Here is a 20,580-nt window from a genome sequence, read left to right as displayed (position 1 = left end):
AAAAATATAATTCAGGCGTTGAACTCTGCTTTGCAGACGGATAGAAACGTCTCTCAGGTTAAACTCATTCTCTGGTTTTGTACTGTCCATGTGTTTGTAACAGGAGGAGGTTTTGAGGGAAAACCATGATGACAGGCCGTCCAACAGTACTGCTCTAACGGAGAGGAAGATGAAGGAAGAGACAGCAGCTGTAGGGAACCATAACAAAGTCAAGTCCATGGCCACCCAGCTCCTCGCCAAGTTTGAGGAGAATGCTCCTGCAGAGTCCAAGGGCCTCAAACGACAGGTATGGAGAGACTTATTATGTCTGGGTGGTGTTAACGATGGGAGAAGGAGTAGTCTTGCTTACCCGGATGGGGGAAGAGACTAGAGACGGAGTAAACTGTTTTAAACATGAGAACTGTTGCTTGAGATTTAGCTTTCCTGGATGATAATGACATGAAGACAGCTTTCTTTGTCTAGACAGTGTTTTGTTTGTCTAGACAGAGTAAATATGTCTAGACAGAGTAAATATGCAGAAGTTAGATGTAGATCTATTTCATCTCATGGCGTCTAACATGACTCCAAGTCTCGTGATGCTGAGTGTGTAGCAACACTGTACTACTGTATTAATGTGTTGAACTCCAGGGCCTGTATTCATAAAGCTTCAGAGTAGGAGTGCTGTTCTAGGATCAGTTTTCCTTTTTAGATCATAATGAATGATTAAATAAAATGCATAATTAAAACTCCATTTAGCAAAAGCAACTTAGTCATGTGTGGATAGATTCTTTGAGTATAGGTGGTCCTAGGATTCAAACCCACTATCCTGGCATTGTAAGAGCCATGCTCTACCAACTGAGCTACAGAGGACCTGATCTTACATCAGCACTTATTCGCTGAGACGCTCTGTGAATACGGGCCCAGAATGCGTGTATTGATGTGGCCCGGGCCTGGCAGCTTGGAGTAGGTAGGAGGATAGTGGTGACTGTCTGGCTCCTCCGGGACTATGGGGAGAAATGGGTTTACAGACCCAACCCAAGACCTGAACCTGGGACAGTCACCCTGAGAGGCAATACTGCAGGCCTGGAGCAGTGTGGGGGGGGGCTAGACTCTGTGGGCTAGTTGAACACAAGCTACTATTGTTGACCATAGAAAGACAACTCACAGGCAGCATTCCCAAGTGGTGCCAAATCTAAAATTCCTGCTCGGGATGTGTGTTTTGCTATTGTGAAATCTGATACAATCTTTGATACACAAAAGACTTGTTTGATGTAAATTGAATTGATGACACGTTAGAAGTAGCCTGCCTCAAGTCAAGAGCTTTGAGCACAATACTAGAAGCGTTTCTCTCTTGGTCACAGATTTGTACAATCTGAAATATGATTGGTAAATCAATGTCATCTTTTCTAATGGTATAATAACCAGCTACAAATGACCCATGAAAGAGGCTGTACAGTACAAGTTGGTTTATAGGCGCTAAGCCCTACTTATGTTGAGTCCCACTGGTGGTAATATTCAATTTGATTCTGCTGCTGCTGAGTGTGTCTGTGTGCGTGTTTCAAACAACGGGGCTTCACCTTTTCAACCCTTCTTTGACCCTTCAGCTCTTTGCATGAAATGCTGATGATGTCTTTGCCACAGTGTCCATATTATTTTTCTTAAGTCTATAGTAAATTACAAACCTAAGATAGTTCCAGTTTGTACAATAATAATGCATGTCATATTCTCAAATCAAATTTATTTATATAGCCCTTCTTACATCAGCTGATATCTCAAAGTGCTGTACAGAAACCCAGCCTAAAACCCCAAACAGCAAGCAATGCACGTGTAGAAGCACGGTGGCTAGGAAAAACTCCCTCTTTCTCTCTCTCTCCGATAGAGAGAAAGAAAGAGAGAATTAGAGAGAGCATACTTAAATTCACACAGGACACCGGATAAGACAGGAGAAGTACTCCAGATATAACACACTGACCCTAGCCCCCCGACACATAAACTACTGCAGCATAAATACTGGAGGCTGAGACAGGAGGAGTCAAGAGACACTGGGGCCCCATCCGATGATACCCCCGGACAGGGCCAAACAGGAAGGATATAACCCCACCCACTTTGCCAAAGCACAGCCCCCACACCACTAGAGATATAGCTTCAACCACCAACTTACCATCCTGAGACAAGGCCGAGTATAGCCCACAAAGATCTCCGCTACGGCACAACCCAAGGGGGGGCGCCAACCCAGACAGGAAGATCACGTCAGTGACTCAACCCACTCAAGTGACGCACCCCTCCTAGGGACGGCATGAAAGAGCACCAGTAAGCCAGTAACTCAGCCCCTGTAATAGGGTTAGAGGCAGAGAATCCCAGTGGAGAGAGGGGAACCGCCCAGGCAGAGACAGCAAGGGCGGTTCGTTGCTCCAGAGCCTTTCCGTTCACCTTCACACTCCTGGGCCAGACTACACTCAATCATATGACCTACTGAAGAGATGAGTCTTCAGTAAAGACTTAAAGGTTGAGACCGAGTCTGTCTCTCTCACATGGGTAGGCAGACCATTCCATAAAAATTGAGATCTATAGGAGAAAGCCCTGCCTCCAGCTGTTTGCTTAGAAATTCTAGGGACAATTAGGAGGCCCGCGTCTTGTGACCGAAGCGTACGTGTAGGTATGTACGGCAGGACCAAATCGGAAAGATAGGTAGGAGCAAGCCCATGTAATGCTTTTGTCCATATTGTCCAGATGTAGGATCTTAATTTGAGCCAGTTTGTTACAGCAGGAAAATAATCCTGGAGCAACAGGAAATGTAAATTATGTGAATTATAATTTATGGACATGTTTGCAGGGGTTGATAACATTTTTCATTATGGCATATCAAGTCAAATTACAAACTTTAGAAGCCTTTTTAAAACTTAAATACACTACAAGTTTGCACTTCCTGCTTTGCTTGAAAATTCTCCGACAAAAGAGTGGTCAAATGAACATCCTACATTTCTAGTCATATTACATTACACAGCATGCTATTCTTATGACACACACAATTTACTTTTGTTTTTTGCTCCCAGTTTGTTTTCCAATCAGCATAACTCTGTCTTCTGATGATTCACTTCCCTCTCTATTTTTCTCTTCTTCCTCTCCTCTCCTCCAATCATGACCTTGACTCATGGTTGGTTGCGCTCACTGTGTCCTGGTCTTTTATTGGCCACTTTAACTGTCACTGATCTTCAACTGGTCAAAGGGGAATTCTCTGCCCAATCTGGATCTCCTTGTGGCGCAGCCCCCTCCCCCACCTCCTGCCCCCCTGGACCCCCCCAGGGAGTCTGTCTGCCTAGCTCTGGTCCCTGCATGGAGACAGGTAAAGAGTGGACACTTCCCCTCCCTCCCCTAGACACTTGTCTAACCCCTGGATGTCCCTAACCAACCGTCTCTGCTGTGTTTTACAGTAGTATACATGGGGAAAGCTGCTTTCTGTTCAGATTGTTAACTGTTATCGATCCTAGACATAGCATGCTTTATTTTCTGTGGAGTCATGAAACCAGTAGTTCCGTGTGTGTGGTGTCAGAATAAGCAGCTGTGTGTGGGTGCTGTTCGTCCCAGACAGTGAGTGACGTGATGTCATGTTCTCTCTTGTCTCATGTGGCGTATCCCTATCCCTCTCCCTCTCCCACCCCTGCCATGTTGTCTCAGAAACAAACCCAACAGCAGGAGCAGCTCATCGTTGCCTATAAGGAGAAGTTCAAGTGTCAGACCCTACCCAACAGAGGGGAGCAGGTATGGCTAGCTGGTCTGATGCTGTAGTAGTCCCTGCCTACTAGTCGGTCTCCCATCTCCAGCTAACCAGTTAACCATGCTATCATAGCTAGTTACTAGCTAGGTAACATCCCCTGATTTGATAGACAAAGGCTATCGCTTCAGCTTAGCTCAGTTAGCTTCATTGTGCTAATCATCAAAGTTTTAGCTTAGTTCGCTTGTGCACTAATCATCAAAGCTGCTTTGTCGTTTTTTTGTTTAGTTCTTTTTAAATTAAATATGCTAAGTCTAACAGTTTGAGCCCCTAAGTGAAATGGCCAGTTCAGAGCTGTGCTTGATTGACCCATGAAAGCTAATCTGCAGTTGAGCTAATTGGTTGGAAATAGTCTGTCGTGAAAAATATTTTTGGTGGAAATAATTAGCTAACAGACCGTTAAGCCATTAACATCAAGACCAGGGATCTCTAGCCCTGTTCCTGGAGAGCTACCCTCCCGTAGGTTTTCAGTCCAACCCTAATCTACCGCACCACATTCGAATAATTAGCTGGTTGATAAGATGAATTCGGTTAGTTATAACGGGTTTGAGTGAAAACCTTCAGCAGGGTAGGTAGCTCTCCAGGAACAGGCTCTCCAATACCACTTTTCCATCTCACACACTCATTTTCACTGATTAGTGTACATGTTTTAGTAGCTCTTCAGACTCATATAAGTAGGGTTGCAAAATGTTTGGAACTTTCAATAAATTCCCTGTTTTTTTTAAAATCCCAGTTGGATGATTTCCCGGAATCAAGAGGTAATAAGCAGGAAATCACGATTCCTCCAACCAGGATTTCTGGAAAACTAGTGAATTTATTGAAAGTTCCAAACATTTTGCTATCCTAAACATAAGTATACTCTCGCTCAACACAGTATTTCATACTTTTATCATCATGCTATTCCTCTAGCTTTTTTCTCATTCACTCACAAGAGCGTCCCAAAAGGTTTTTGTGGCCGTAAAAAAACCACAAAAAAACATATCTCTCATGCTTGCTTAACTGTAAATTAGTTGGTAAATGTGAAGAAATTTGGTTTATTTGCCTTAATTTTCACATGCGTCCAGTGGGTAGTGTGTGTGCCTGTGTGTGATGAAACAGTGTTGGCTTGAGTGTGTAGTGTGGTAGAATGCCAGCGGTAGCTACAAGAATGAGTGTGAGGGTGATACTGTAGCAGATTATTGTTTTAGCCTATTGGATGTGAATCATTAGTTAAATTGATATTAATATGTGAATGTTTGTTGACTCACTGAATTCAAAAGTGAATTTGGATGAGGCAATATGATACCTGAAGGGTGCAGAGGTGTGTGTCTGTGTGTGCACGTGATGAACAGAGGAATTGTGCACGTCAGTGACACCAGCAAGTGACGGCCTGTCCTCCTCTCCACTCTCAAGCCAAGAATCAGTACAGAGTCAACCTGTGGCTCACGGAGCTGCCCTAAGAAAACCATTCTGCTCTCCTCCTCTTCCACCACCTTCTCACTCTATCTTCACTCACAGGTGACCAGTCTAGTCCATACCAGACCAGACACACTCCCCTGTCCTCTGCCTTGTTGATCCTTTATCTAACCTCTATCCTCTCAGGTCTTGACTCTTGTCTTACCTTACGAACAAGTTATCCAGTTGTGCCTTCAAAGTAGAAAACTAAATGTAGTGACTCTTCTTCCTCTCCCTATATTAACGTTTTAGACGTTAGCATTTTGCTACACTTGAAATAACATCTGCTAACCATGTGTATGTGACAATAACATTTGATTTGAGGACTTCCAACGTAACTAAAATAAACTGTATCTAGTCTTAGTTTCCGTTCTTCTCGTCAGTGGGTTTCTTGTGTTGTGGCTGACCAGCGTGTAGGTGGGGGCCTTGTTGCCATACTTTCTGCAGTGAAAGATCTGATGCTGTATATGGCATGCTGTGGTTTGTTTATGAGCGGAGAAACATGGTCCGAGCTGTCAGTTTTGAAGTGTCTGTGTGTCCTTCAGCATTGTGATGGAGGAGTTATGGAGGAGGGAGACACCACCCAGGACCAGACCCTTCTGACACACAGGGTAACCATGGTTGAATGGGCCTGTGATCAGTGCTAGCACTCAGGGAACTAACAACACAGGCAGAGTGTGTGTGACTGGGTGTCTCTACGGCTTGTGTGGGATGGAAGGGATTGTTGTGGTCAGAATATGATTGGAACAATCAACAAAATGTAAGCAGACGATGACTTACAGTATGTAAGTATACAGTATTTCAAGGCTAGTTTCATATGTTTAGTTTGGGCACTATTGTTTGATCTCTATCTCCATAGCAGTGCTTGCATGCTGACTCATATACAGTATTATATGATATGTGTGCAATTTGTAAATAATAATTTGGTGGGTGCTTATATTTGTCCTATTTGACACATGTACAAGTGTGTATTAATATGCATGTGTGAATTGGAAATACTTGAAATATCCCAACTCCCCCTGAAAGAGTGGGTTGTCAATAGAGGTCTGTTATTTCATAGCCTGTCTTAAATTCTCAAGCCAACCATACCAGCTAACTGCATCAAACCAGTATTATCATGTTTTGGGACAAACAGACTGTAAACACACACAATGCTTACCTTCGTTTAATCTGCAGAAATGGAAACCCGTGCAGCTTGACGAGCCAGAGCCTATTCACATCCCTAGCATTCAGGAGAGGTCTGCCAGATTAGTCGCTAAGTTTAAGGGTAAACCTGAGAAACCAAAGGTGAACACCATGGCATGTTGTGTGAAAAAACAGAGCCCTATATAATCAGTCAAATCATTATCTGTAAGTGATAGGCCTTGTGGATTTATTCTTTTTTTTAAATAGTTTGAGTGTCTTTGGTGTTGGTTTACTACTGTACTATAGCTAAAAGCGAATTCCTCATTGCCATCATTCTCAGTCCGGTTGCCTTTTCTGAACTGTCCTACATTATTTATCTGTCCTCTCCTTCCCCTGGAGCCTAAGAAAAAGCCCTCCCGTTTCTTTATAGAACAGTGGCACCTGTCTCGCAGCCAGAGCCCAGAGAGCCCCCTCTCCTCCCCTGAAACGCTCAGACAGGTAGACCCTTTTCTCTGGGGAGAACTACACTAACACATTACCTCATCTCTGCTCCTTGGAAAACTCACTAGATTGATTTTGATAGATTGACTCGATTTTAAATGATATAAGATATACCTACTGCCATCAAGGACAGCTGCATTATAACATTTCTCCTCAGACTGCTACATTTTACATTTGAGTCATTTAGCAGACACTCTTATCCAGAGAAACTTACAGGAGCAATTAGGGTTGTGTCTTGTTCAAGGGGACATCAACCAAAGTTTTAACCTTGTCATCTCAAGGATTCGAACCAGAAACCTTTTGGTTACTGGCCCAATGCTCTTAACTGCTAGGCTACCAGTAACCACCCTGTTAACCAGTAACCTCCAATAGCTGACCTACGCTGAATTTGCACTTGTTTTTCTACTGTGTTTCTACTACATGGCAAATAGAAATTGGCTTTGCAACAATGCAGCATTTACAAGTACACCATAAATGAGGAGTGACATCTGCTAATAGTGGATCAGTTATGTCAAGGCGCAGCAGTCAGGGCACCCTTGTTAGTATGCATAGGTCAGATGAACCTGTCACATAAAAATCACTTAAACCACTAAAGCAAGCACAAATAGCCTAGAACACAAGGCTAAAACCTCTATCACAATCAATCAGGTTGCTCTCGCAAAAGAGGTTTCTAACCTCAATGGTCTTTCCTGGTTAAATAAATGTTAAATAATATGGATCTTGTGTGGAGCATGGGATGCTTTGTGCATGGCTAAATTCTTCCTTACCAGTCCTATTCTGTTCTTTGGAATCTAATAATGTGTTCTTCTGCAGGAGCTAGAGCTTCTGCGCTCTGATGACCAAATGCCGTTACATAGCCTTAGTATACAGGAGAGGGCTGAGCAGCTTGCCTCACAGTTTCAAAGCAAGCAGACAAAGCCACAGGTGATACACACCTCTCAATAGCCTTGGCCTGGGTTCAAAGTTGAGGACTTTACCAAAAGAACAGACCTGATCTCCTTAGTTACTTTAAAAGATGTCATTAATGTCAGATCGAGTAATAAAACAATAAATAAAACACTGCCATTAATCCTATTGTTTACTCAGTATCTGTCATTTGTGTTATGTAGAATTAGAATATGACCCAGCCAAGGGATTTCCATATCAGCTTGTCTTGCATCTTTGCCTATTCTCTTTGTTCTCATGCCAAGTCCTCCTGCCTTAATTGTCCTCTCTTTTTTTCCTTTCCCCTGGAGCCTAAGAAAAAGCGCTCACGTTTCTTTATAGAACAGTGGCACCTGTCACGCAGCCAGAGCCCAGAGAGCCCCCTCTCCTCCCCTGAAACTCTCCGACAGGTACCCTCTCCCTCCTGAGGAGATCTGCAGTGGGGCTGACTCTAACACACTACCTTACTCAGTGCCTCTGGGAGATGGGCCAAATAACTCACTGCCTGGCCTCTGTTATGTGATTGAACTGATTTCCGATGTGTGTCCTAACAAGCATGTGGACAATGCATACAGGAATGGTTCATCTCTATGGGTGTAAACACATGTGCCGTTTTAGTCCAAGATATTGCTCAGCTAGCTGTGTTGAAAAATGTGATGACACAGTGAAAAGTGGAAGAGAATGTACTGTAGTCATAGCTATATGAATAATGTATGTTCCAATAGATTGATATTAGCAGTCCCTTAGGTGTGGCCTGCATCATTGCAGTGTTGTGGTCACTGTGCTTAAGGACACCTGTCAGGTGTTTCTCCCTCAGGACAGCCTAATTTGATCTTCATGTTGACAGAGATGATATATTATAATACAGCATGGTATACAGTAAATCTCATCCATACTTTGAAATATTTAAATGTCATATTTTTATATGGCTTACACTATGCTAACTCTGACCTAAATTGTGTCTCTCTGCAGGATACATTTTATTTAGAGATTTTTGTAGATCTAATCCCGGCCATTTTAGGGTTACAGTTAGTGTGTTTGAGATATTACAATTAATCACTGATCTTTGTAATGTACATAGTTGATCCTAACATCCTGTGTCCATGTTGACCAATTATGTTTCTTGTTTTATTAGCCAAAGGGTTGCGCCGTGAGAATTAACACTGTGTGTGTGTGTGTGTGTGTGTGTGTGTGTGTGTGTGTGTGTGTGTGTGTGTGTGTGTGTGTGTGTGTGTGTGTGTGTGTGTGTGTGTGTGTGTGTGTGTGTGTGTGTGTGTGTGTGTGTGTGTGTGTGTGTGTGTGTGCATATAGCCACAGTTTATTGCTCAGCATCACAGGGCTAGTCAACAGCTGTTGCTCCTCATTAAAGTAATGGTGTGTAGACATCACTGGTGTTGTAATGGTTAAACTCCAAGCACCCTTTCTGTCAGACACTGCATGTGGTGGTGTGGCTCATGGCTATTAGTGTAAATGAGGGTTCAAGAGTTCTATGCAGTTGGTTTGCACATATTTGAAAACACTAATTCAAAGCAGTTCATTGGATTGGTGAGCCGACACATCTACACGCTTGATCAACCTAACATGGCTTCATTTCCCTCTCATGATATCAGTTATTTTCCAGTGCTCTTTAGTGCCTTACATAGTGTACTACCAGACCTCCTGTCATAGTTTACCGCTCTTCCTCATACTACTATGTCGTTCTGTTCTCTCACATTCCTTTGCATTCTTAATTTTTCCTCCATGTCTCTTTCTCTCATCCTACTGTCCTTTCTTTCTCTCTCTGCCGTCGATAGAGATATTTAAAGATGTACACAGGGGGAGTAAGCTTATTGGCTGATCAGATAGCCAATCAGCTTCAACCTCAGGAGGAACCCAAGCCCTTACTTGACGAGAGGGAATTGGAATTGGTAAGAGCCAATGGGGTCGTAGGGCGCTAGGCATGTTGTAGACCCAAGAGTGAAGTGACTCCAGCTTGCGAATGCAGCTGTGGTGTTTGGGGATAATGAGTGTAACTAGGACTTCCTGCTAGTTCTAGAGAACGATTTGTAATTGTGTGTGTCTTAGAAACTAACTCTGTGACCAGTGTTCTGTGTGTGTGGAACATGTTGACCTTGTGTTTGTTGTGGTATCCAAAATGTGCTATAATCTCAGGTGTTTCTGAAAATGCAAACTTCTTTTGTTTTAGTAGCCCATGTTATGACCTACTAGGTTGTGAATGGTTTGATATCAATGGAACAGTTGATCCCATTATTCTCTATCAGTTCGATTTCCCCACTAAGTTGTGAAGCTGGGGCTTCATGGAAATACCTACCTTCTCTCTCCATCGCTCTCCACCTCTCCCCTGCCCCCGATCTAATCTCCTCTCCCCTGCCCCCGATCTAATCTCCTCTCCCCTGCCCCCGATCTAATCTCCTCTCCACCTCTCCCCTGCCCCCGATCTAATCTCCTCTCCCCTGCCCCCGATCTAATCTCCTCTCCCCTGCCCCCGATCTAATCTCCTCTCCACCTCTCCCCTGCCCCCGATCTAATCTCCTCTCCACCTCTCCCCTGCCCCCGATCTAATCTCCTCTCCACCTCTCCCCTGCCCCCGATCTAATCTCCTCTCCACCTCTCCCCTGCCCCCGATCTAATCTCCTCTCCACCTCTCCCCTGCCCCCGATCTAATCTCCTCTCCACCTCTTCCTCTACAGGGTTCCCTGAGGAAGGAGTTTCCCCAGAACATCGGGGGCAGTGACGTGTGCTTCTTCTGCCGGAAGCGTGTGTACGTGATGGAGCGGCTGAGTGCCGAGGGCAAGTTCTTCCACCGTAGCTGCTTCAAGTGTGACTACTGCGGAACGACGCTTAGATTGTCATCCTACGCCTTCGATGTGGAGGATGGTACGTGCTCCCAAGATGCGTCTTTAGACCACTCGCAATGATCATCATGTAGTGTGCTTTTCAGTCAATACAAGTGTAAGCTGGTCCCAGATCTGTTTGTTACATGTGAACAGATCTAGCTTTCATACGCTGTTGATATGTGAACAAAAACACCCCACTGAATGACAGTCACTTTGTTTTGTCTTGACAAAATTCAAACAGGGCACAGACATTACTGACATACAATCAGATCTATCACAGAAATCCCTTTTTACACCAGCAGATGATACAAAGTGCTGTACAGAAACCCAGCCTAAAACCCCAAACAGCAATCTATTCAGATGTAGAAGCACTGTGGCTAGGAAAAACTCCCTAGAAAGGCAGGAACCTAGGAAGAACCCTAGAGAGGAACCAGGCTCTGAAGGGTTGCCAGTCCTCTGATGGCTGTGCCGGGTGGAGATTATAACAGTACATGGCCATTAAGGCCAGATTGTTCTTCAAGATGTTCAAACATTTATAGATGACCAGCAGGGATAATTTGACAATTTTATGATACTGTAGAAAGTGCTGACTGACATGTTGGCCTACTCGTAGGCAGACATACATGTACTGTTAGCATGATCAATTATACCAAGCCTTGTCCTTGTGGTTACAGTAGGAGTTATCAGATTGTCCTGCGTTGTCCTCATAGAGCCTGCTACAGTCTTGTGATGTCATTCCCTTTTCTCTATGGGTGTCATAAGATCTCTGTTGTGCTCATTTAACAAGTAGGAGATTGTTAGCAATGATGGAGTGGCTGTTTCTCCTTGTTTAGTTTGTGATCCCAGTCATCCCACTGGTAGAGCAGACTCCAGAATGCCAACTGGGAACCGAGGGAGGGAGGGAGGACAATAATAGTGTCTATCTATGAACAGCGTAGTCTAATACACACAGAGGCTTTCACCGTACTAAAGAATATGCAACAGCCAGATGAAGGGAATGCAGGCTGATCTGGAAAGTTGTTTTGTTTTGCGCTGATTTGATATTTCTCTGTTTTTGTCTCCTCCCGCAGGGAAGTTTTACTGCAAGCCGCACTACTGTTACCGCTTGTCTGGTCAGGCTCAGAGGAAGAGGCCAGCACCGCTCCGTGCTCTGCTCAATGCAAAGGTACTACTGACCCATCCCCTCCCCCCACACACACACACTGGATCTGTCATGTCGGACAATCAGGAAGTGTAGGATGTGTATTGACCACCTCCTCCTGTCTCCAGGACAACCAGGCGTCCTTGCCCGCCGTGGTCACCGTGGACTCCCCCGGGAGGGGGGAGATGGCATCCCTGTCTCCCGCTGAGCGCCAGACCTCAGGTACCCCCACTAGCCCACTTTCCTCACCTCTAGCTGTGGTGCCACTGCCCCGCCTGGCCCTGCTGGCCCAGGCTCGATGGGTGAGGGAGGGGCCCCTGCGCACCCTCCGCCGCACACTGTCCTGGACCTATCACCAGGTGGAGCTAAACTCCCTCAACTCGCCGCTTCTGTATACCTACTGTATCTACCTCTTCTGCTGTTTCACCCTCAACGCCTTGCTCAATCTCCTAGCATGACCTGTAGCATGATGTACTACAGTACCCATAGAACATAATGTATCCCCCTCCCCTTATATGACCTCTGTGGCTTTACTTCACAAACTAATGACTCTGAGTGAATGTTAGCTGGCGTCCTCTATTCCTCTTTCGTATAGCTTGCTGTCCTATTGATGTGATTCTGTGCTTGTGGTGTGTTGTTTTTTTCTTGAAGATGCAGCATTCCCTCCCCTTTTGGTCAATAAAGTAGCCCCCGCTGGCAGCTACATTTTAAACGAATGGTGCATCTTCTTCGATCTCTTTCAGCTGGGAAATTAAAATAACAGTCAGGCAAAATGATGAGCCTCCGCTGTTCGCTTCTGTGGGTTTTTAAGACTTCATTATACTGTAGTTACTTACCCTTTCTCACTTTGTTATTAGTCATTTAATGAGTTAAGTAATTTAACAGTAACCTGTTGAATTGATTAATAGTTGTACATTAAATGTAATATTTACATTAATTTAATTATAATATTAAATATGTTATTACTCAACAAATGCGTTGAGTATGCTCTTTTGCCTGCCTGTGCTTTAATCGAAGGCCCAACTCTATTGTGATTGTAACCTGTAGTGGTCTCTGACTTTCTTAGTTTTACCTTGTCCTATTTGACCTGCTCGCTAGAGCGTGCCTGTATCACTGCTTGTGATTGGTTCTTTGTAAGCTTTACCTTTTCACCCTCCTATCAGAGTAGCCTGAAGCTGACAGCTAGTGCTTGAAACAGTGCTTGTGATTGGTCCCTTGTGAGAGCCACCCTGCCCCTCATCTCTCAAACTGTACCGTCAGTGGGTGTCCTGTCTGTCTTCCTGCATCCCTCTACCTTCCCACCCTGCTCTTTGCATTCTAACACCTATACTGCTTTTGCTAAATGCTGCATTTATCTTGCATATACTATATAGATTCTACAGATGAAACGTGTAGGTTGATGTATCTAATGTATGGCTAATTATCTAGTGTGAAGTTTGTAGCTTAGATTACTTTATTAAGTAATCTGTAGGCCTACTAGGCCAGTATTATATTTAAGGTAAGTATAAGGCATTCATCCCACATCTACTAGAACATTTTTATACTTGGTAATAAGATAGAAGCAGGCCGCTAACATGACGTATACACTACATGATTATGTGGACACCTGCTCGTCAAACATCTCATTCCAAAATCATGTACATTTAATATGGAGTTGGTCCCCACTTTGCTGCTATAATAGTCTGTACTCTTCTGGGAAGGCGTTCCACTTGATGTTGGAACATTGCTGCGGGGAATTGCTTCCATTCAGCCACACGCATTAGTGAGGTTGGGCACTGATGTTGGGCGATTAGGCCTGGCTCGCAGTCGGCGTTCCAATTCATCCCAAAGGTGTTCGATGGGGTTGAGGTCAGGGCTCTGTGCAGGCCAGTCAAGTTCTTCCACACCGATCTCAACAAACCATTTCTGTATGGACCTTGCTTTGTGCACTGGGGCATTGTCATGCTGAAACTGAAAAGAGCCTTCCCAAAACTGTTGCCACAAAGTTGGAAGCACAGAATCGTCTAGAATGTCTTTGTATGCTGTAGCGTTAAGATTTCCCTTCACTGGATCTAATGGGCCTAGCCCGAACCATGAAAAACAGCCCCAGACCATTATTCCTCCTCCACCAAACTTTACAGTTGGCACTATGCATTCAGGCAGGTAGGTTTGCCTGGCATCAGCCAAACATAGTTTCCTTACGTCGGACTGCCAGATGGGGTTCCCGAGTGGTGCAGCGGTCTAAGGCACTGCATCTCAGTGCTAGAGGCATCACTACAGACTCTGGTTTGATTCCAGGCTGTATCACAACCGGCCGTGATTGGGAGTCCTATTGGGCGATGCACAATTGGCCCAGTGTCGCCCGGGTTAGGGTTTGGTCGGGGTAGGCCGTCATTGTAAATAAGAATTTGTTCTTAACTGACTTGCCTAGTTAAATAAAGGTTAAATAAACAAAACAATTATGGTGAAGCGTGATTCATCAGTCCAGAGAACACTTTTTCCAATTGCGGTGAGCTTTACACCACTCCAGCCAAAGCTTAGCATTGTGCATGGTGATCTTGGGCTTGGAACGCCGGCTGCTCGGCCATTGAAACCCATTTCATGAAGCTCCCAATGAACAGTTCTTGTGCTGACGTTGCTTCCAGAGGCAGTTTGGAACACGGTAGTGTTGCAACCGAGCACAGATTTTTACTCGCTACGCGCTTCAGCATTCGGCAGTCCTGTTCTGTGAGCTTCTGTGGCCTACCACTTCGCGACTGAGCCGTTATTGCTTCCAGAAATTTCTACTTCACAATAACAGCACTTACAGTTGACTGGGGCAGCCCTAGCAGGGAAGAAGTTTGACCAACTGACTTGTAGGAAAGGTGACATCCTATGACGGTGCCACATTGAAAGTCACTGAGCTCTTCAGTAAGGCCATTCTACTGACAATGTTTGGCTATGGAGATTGCATGGCCATGCGCTCGATTTTATACACTTGTCAGCAACTGGTGTGGCTGAAATAGACAAATCCACTAATTTAAAGGGTGTCAACATAATTTAGTTTATATAGTTTATTAATGGCTAACATTGATAATTTCATAACACATGCTAACCTGTGGGAATCCCTATCATCTTTAAAACTGAGGTTAGTCGAATAGGATTAATTGCCTCATGAATCTATTGTCTCATGAGACTGTGATGCAGACTCTATTGTCTTCTAAATGTCCCTCTGTGATACTAGAGTTCTGCATTCTTCAGTTTCACTAATCTGACAAACTGTCACCACTAGCACCATTGCATGAAAACAAATGAAATATCACACTCTCTGCCTCACCAAACCATGCTTTAGTGAGGGTTGCATGCGGTCATTGCTTACAGCACATTTTCTGTTGGTAAGTTTCTCTCACCTTATTTTAAGCTAAATTTCTCATTTTAAATGACACATTTTTAAGTGTTGCCGTGCCCTATGCAAGTGTATAATCTCATCTCAAATTTAGACTGATTCTACTAGACCAGGAATGGGCAACTTTGATGGGGGTAGGGGCCACAAAAAATCTGAACTCATCATGAGGGAATGCGATTCAGGTCTGCATACCCACATCCATATCCATCCTGCAATTCTACACATTTTGCCATGGGGTGGAGAGAAATGTTTGCAGTTTTTAAGCTAATTTACTGCAATTCAATGTATTGTGCCCTGACTAATGCCATATTAATATGATATCTGAGTGAGAGTGAAAACAAAATCAATGGGCCCCCCCCCACTGTTTACTACAACAGGGTACTGATTTGGGACACTAGTTGCCCATCCCTGTATTAGACTGTCAGTGTCTGTCAGTTTTACCACTTGCTAGAAAGGATGGGAAAAAGGCAAAGTAGTACCAACCTTATATTATATAATACATATATATATCATAGTGTATATAATAAATCTATTATATTTGTGAGCTACTGTAGGAAAAACAATGAATGCAATAAATTGTTACAATGACTGTGTATTTTTGTCTTTGTCCTAGAATCTAAAGAAATGTGTATACAAACATGAAAATGGCTCAAACATGACACACATCAGTTCATACAAAATGAGTGATAATAAATCAGTGCTCAACTATAGTCATGGAAGAAACATAGACTGAAACGTGATTATGGAAAGATGTGGTTGTTAGAATGTTATACAGTAGGTACAGTATACTGGTCCGATGGTATAGTGGAAACTTGGAGATAAGAAGCATAGCCTCAGTTTGAATGATACCCGAGGCTGCCTAGTGTCTACACCTTGCATGGCTCTTGCACTGCTGTATCCCTCCAGCTCCTCTCCTCAATCATGCTACCCATCTGATTCTTAGAAAGCCTGTCTGTTTTCTCTCCCTGACACCCCTCCGCCCTTGCCCCTCCACGATCCACCCCAGTCCCAGAGGTCAACGGGCTGCAGGAGCCCAGCCTGCCTAAGCGTCTGCGGGGCACGCCGGAGCGCATCGAGCTGGAGAACTACCGTCTCTCTCTGCAGCGGGAGGAGGATCTGGAGGAGGTGCCCGAGGAGACGCTGGCTGAACACAACCTGAGCAGCGTGCTGGACAAGGACAAACACGCAGAGCTGGGCTCCAGGTAAGACAGAGGGACATTCAACTCTGCGAGGACATGGCTAGTGGGAGCAACTGTTCAATATCACCAATTTAGGCCTATGTATTGTAATGCACACAAACTGTGGCTGATGCTTAAATTATAATTTAATATTGCATCCTGGTATGTGATGGTTATGGTCAGTGCTTGTAAAGTATTGGATATATATACGGTGCCAGTAAGTGTTGGTGTGTGTATATATCCTCTCCTTCCCTGCCTGCTTTAACATCTGCCTCTCTTGCACTCCTACAGCAGCTCTGAGTCTGACATGGAGGAGGAGGACCAGGAGGATGAGGACCATGAGGAGGAGCAGCAGGAGCCCCCCAGCCCCTCAGACCTGGGAGGGGTACCCTGGAAAGAGGCTGTGGAGCTCCATGCTAAGCTGAAGACCGACAGCGACCCAGGGGCCGAGGGAGAGGACGGGGCTCAGGCTCAAATTGTTAGAGACCTAAAGGTGGAGGAGGAGGAAGATGATGAAGAGGAGGACGATGAGGAGGAATCGAGTGATGGTAAAATAGTTTAAAAAAAAATGATGTGACAGTTTAAAGTTTACAAAGTGTGTCTACTGTATGTAGTTTATCTACAGTTTCAGTTTTCAGATGTCCTGTTGGAGTGCTGCTATTCTGTCATGAGATTTAAAAAAAAATAAACATTTTATGATATGTGCGATTTCGAATGTAGCAGGCCTGTCTAGTCACTCAGTCAGTGGGTTCTACAGTAAACTGGTGTCAGTGTTTTCCCTATGATGTCTTCCTCATTTGTATGTGAACATTCTGTCTTCATCTCAACTCTGTGACTATTGGCCCTCTTATCTCACTAAATCTGTTTTTTAGAGAAAAGTATACCTCTTTCACCTGTCACTGAAGTCATTGTTATCCTCATCTTCTCCCTGTCCTCCCCCCTCTCCCTGTCCTCGTTTCTTCGTCTGTCTGTCTGTCTGTCTCTGTCTGTCTCTGTCTCTGTCTCTGTCTCTGTCTCTGTCTCTGTCTCTGTCTGTCTTGGGGCATGTCTCCCCCTACTGGCAGAGGGGGAGTACTGCCCGTGGGAGAGGGAACTCCAGTCAGGCGTATGGCTGGAGAACCTCAAAGATGAAGAGGATACAGGTACATTTAAAGGTAGCACCACTGCCTGCTGATGGGGTTTGCACACTTAACGATGAGTGAAGGGACCTTCTCATTAATTAACTCTTGTGTTGGGTTTTTCTTTTTACCAGGATTTCTACTGCAGTGTTGTGTTGCTAATGTTTGAATTGTGGAATTTTGATAGAGATGGACGGTTATTTTTAATTCTGTGTTTTACATTCTCATGCTGAAATATTACTACCCATTTTATTCTACCCCTTAACATTCTTCCTATTAACTTGTTTTCTTGCAACTTTGTTTTTGTAATAATCCACTTCTACTAAGAACATGTTCAGTGTTCCTTTTTTAGTCAGTCAACAGTTATACCATGGTAGAGACTTTGTCTTTCTGATTTATAATATTTTACTGTAAAGCTGCTACTGTTGTTCCAGGACACTATTGCATGCAGCCTCCATCTCCTTCCTGTGGTAGATCATATTTCAACCGTACTGTCTCCTACTGGTCTAAAATCCCCTCTATACCTTCTCTCTCTTATCCCTCTCTTTTCCCGTTCTGTCCTGTCTGTTTCCCTTGGTGTTCCTACTCCCATTCCTCAACGACTCTCTCACACTTCATACAATATGGAACTCAAATCCACACACACCAACCATATACAGTCCACCCCCTACACCTCCACACAGCCAGATACCTGCAGATCCAGCAAGTGCTGCAGCCTGTGGATCCAACAGTCATTAAGAATATCAGAGGAGTCTCCGTGCTGTCGGAGGGGCCTCCTGCCTCAGCCTCCCAGCCCTCCTCCACAGGTAACCCAGCCCAGAGGAGCTGATCCCTGGGTACACTTCCCAGGCCGGCCCCTTGGCTCCCTGACTGTGGGTCTCCCGGTTGGGGACCAGTGTGTCTCATCAGACTGGCTACTGCTGTGTGTGTCTGGGCCAGGAGGACCAACCCTCCCACACTAACCAACCTCTTGTCTATAATCATCTGTGGTTTTGATTGTCCTGCTTTCTTTTTTTTGAGCATTAATGTTGTGTCTCAGTGTTGTCGTTAAGGGGTCTGGGGTTGTGACCGATGGACAGAGAGACACAGGTTTCACTTGGTCAGATCAAAGGTCACCAATCACACCCCGGGTTCCTTCCTTTATTTATCCCTTTTGTTTATTCATTCTGTTCATTTGGTTTGGCTTTGTTCTGTTCTGTTATTTCTTTCCCATGTGTCTGTTGTGTTAATATCCTGTCCCAACCATGTTTGTTTTAAATGTAGCCCCCGCCAACACATCCACTCGTCATGAGGCTGTGCGAGTCTGGTTGGAGTCGGTGTCTGGAGGTAGTGCAGAGCGATATATGTGATCATTATATATGATGATCCCTATACCTTGGCTTACAGCTCTATTCTACTCTACCTTCCTTATAGCATGGCAGCACACACAGACACTCACTCACAAGCATGCATGCTGGAACTATACAACACAAGAGACCAACACTTTACCAGTTTCCTCACCACCCAACCTCGCTTCCCTGTACGTCAGATCATACTATAAAGTATCGGAGTAGAAGGAGATAAGTTATGGGGGGGGGCTATACACCACACTCACCAGGGCTGTTGCAAGCCTATGGTGGTCTGCCTGGCGTGCATGATGTCACTAGATGGGTAATGACTTGTGTGGGTGGAGTTGTCATTTCTCTGGAATTCTTGTTTTCCTCTGATATTAACAGTGGCATGTTTCTGAGGTGGGCTGACTCCTTTTTCAAGCTTTTGGGGTGGTTTCGTTCTTGACAAACACACAAAAAAACATACAAACTTGTAACATACTGTATAGTGTATGGATCTCACAAGGACCATTTGGACAGGAGGGATACTTTTGCTTTTCCACTTCAACATGGATGCCGTTAACACCTTGTGGATTTGCAATTTCTTGATGCAAGCGTTTGCATTTTCAGAAATGGATCAGTGCATGTCTGTCTCTAACCACCAATCATGTCATGGTAATATATGCTCTTTTTTTCCTTTGTTATCTGCAAAGCCTGTTGTGTGCAAATATATGTAAATGTTATGACGTGTCTATGAACATCTTACCACAAATCTCTTTTTATAATTGTCCCAGAAATGGACTTCTCCTAGGCCTAGTCATATGCTTTTCTCATTCCTGTCTCCATGCTCCATATTCGCCCAAAGGCCTTTTGGGCGAATATGTTTGTTTAACCTTTAGTTTCTTGCCTGCCCTGAGGTCAGAAAATGAGAGGGTTCAGATTAGACAGCTTTGAGGGAGTCTTGGACAGCTCTCTTTGGTTGAACCTAGGGCTGTTACGGTGACCGTATTACTGCCACACCGGCGTCACGAGTCTTGATGACAGTCGAATTCCATGTGACCGGTCACGGTAATTAGGCTTCTCCAAGCTCTGAGGCTGCTGATGGTCATTAGTAACCTACCAAACTTGTTAACTGCCTGGTACCCCTGCACTCTATTGTCCCTCTAATCACTCTGACATCAATGCAAATGTAATCGGAAATCTAATCAAACACTTCATGAGAGCCCATGAGCTCATGTTGCGCAACATTTCTATAGGCTATGCAATTGCGGGAGAAAACAGAGTGATGGCCTCTATTAAAAAGAGGAGTATCCCATCAGCTTTCTATAGGCTAAGCCTACTACATTTATTTCTCAACTTTCCTAATGTTAAGAAAATATTAAGTACATTGCTTATCTTTACAACAGGAGTATAGCCTACCTGGCTGGCATGAAAATGAACCACAGGAAAAGTATCCTCCATTCGCTATTTAAGTGGATAGATTACATGTATTTTTTTTCCCGCTGCCCCTGTTTCGAGACAGGTGCATGATAATGGTCCAAATTTCACACACATATTATTTACTATATGTAAAGACAAGATTAAATCAAGAATGGTCTTGATGGGTGACAATATTAGCCTATCACTTGTGAATGATGCCCAGCTTAAGGCAGAACAGAGCAAGCTTTTTTTGCGAATTTATCAAATAAAGTCGCACACCTCATTTAGCCTAGCCCATAGGCTTATGTTTTTTTGTTAAGGTTTGTATCACAACTAAAGTAGTCAAATAACCTCTTAAAATCAAGCACATTAATCCACTTTACAAGCGGTGTAGAGCCTAACTGGCATACATACGCAGTGCGTGAGTTTCAAGATAATTTTCACCATAAAAATAATTTTCATCTTTTATAATAAAAGC

The 20,580-nt window shown here is 44.2% G+C and overlaps 1 protein-coding gene across 12 annotated transcripts in view; it reads left to right on the top strand.

Annotated features, from left to right (window-relative positions):
* Positions 1-20,580, top strand: part of LOC139583966 (protein-methionine sulfoxide oxidase mical3a-like) — a 155,487-nt gene that overhangs the window by 89,550 nt on the left and 45,357 nt on the right. For 7 of the 12 annotated variants that reach the window (XR_011676653.1, XR_011676652.1, XM_071415433.1 and 4 more), the window contains exons 17-35: positions 104-286; positions 3,206-3,322; positions 3,655-3,738; positions 5,144-5,248; positions 5,731-5,796; positions 6,362-6,472; positions 6,710-6,808; positions 7,625-7,735; positions 8,047-8,145; positions 9,529-9,642; positions 10,426-10,612; positions 11,643-11,737; positions 11,842-11,935; positions 16,084-16,279; positions 16,547-16,803; positions 17,320-17,409; positions 18,033-18,179; positions 18,637-18,699; positions 19,314-19,358. Coding sequence is in view for 10 of the 12 variants with exons in the window: in XM_071415433.1 (XP_071271534.1) it covers positions 104-286; positions 3,206-3,322; positions 3,655-3,738; positions 5,144-5,248; positions 5,731-5,796; positions 6,362-6,472; positions 6,710-6,808; positions 7,625-7,735; positions 8,047-8,145; positions 9,529-9,642; positions 10,426-10,612; positions 11,643-11,737; positions 11,842-11,935; positions 16,084-16,279; positions 16,547-16,803; positions 17,320-17,409; positions 18,033-18,179; positions 18,637-18,699; positions 19,314-19,358 (2,263 nt within the window). In the remaining 2 variants the exon portion in view is untranslated. Of the gene's footprint in view, positions 1-103; positions 287-3,205; positions 3,323-3,654; positions 3,739-5,143; positions 5,249-5,730; positions 5,797-6,361; positions 6,473-6,709; positions 6,809-7,624; positions 7,736-8,046; positions 8,146-9,528; positions 9,643-10,425; positions 10,613-11,642; positions 11,738-11,841; positions 11,936-16,083; positions 16,280-16,546; positions 16,804-17,319; positions 17,410-18,032; positions 18,180-18,636; positions 18,700-19,313; positions 19,359-20,580 lie in introns of those variants that run through there. The other 5 variants (XM_071415442.1, XM_071415441.1, XM_071415431.1 and 2 more) reach the window with 4 other exon arrangements.

The sequence above is a fragment of the Salvelinus alpinus genome, chromosome 9 (assembly GCF_045679555.1).
Source record: "Salvelinus alpinus chromosome 9, SLU_Salpinus.1, whole genome shotgun sequence".
Taxonomy (NCBI): Eukaryota; Metazoa; Chordata; class Actinopteri; order Salmoniformes; family Salmonidae; genus Salvelinus; species Salvelinus alpinus.
This window is presented reverse-complemented; position numbering and strand designations above follow the sequence as displayed.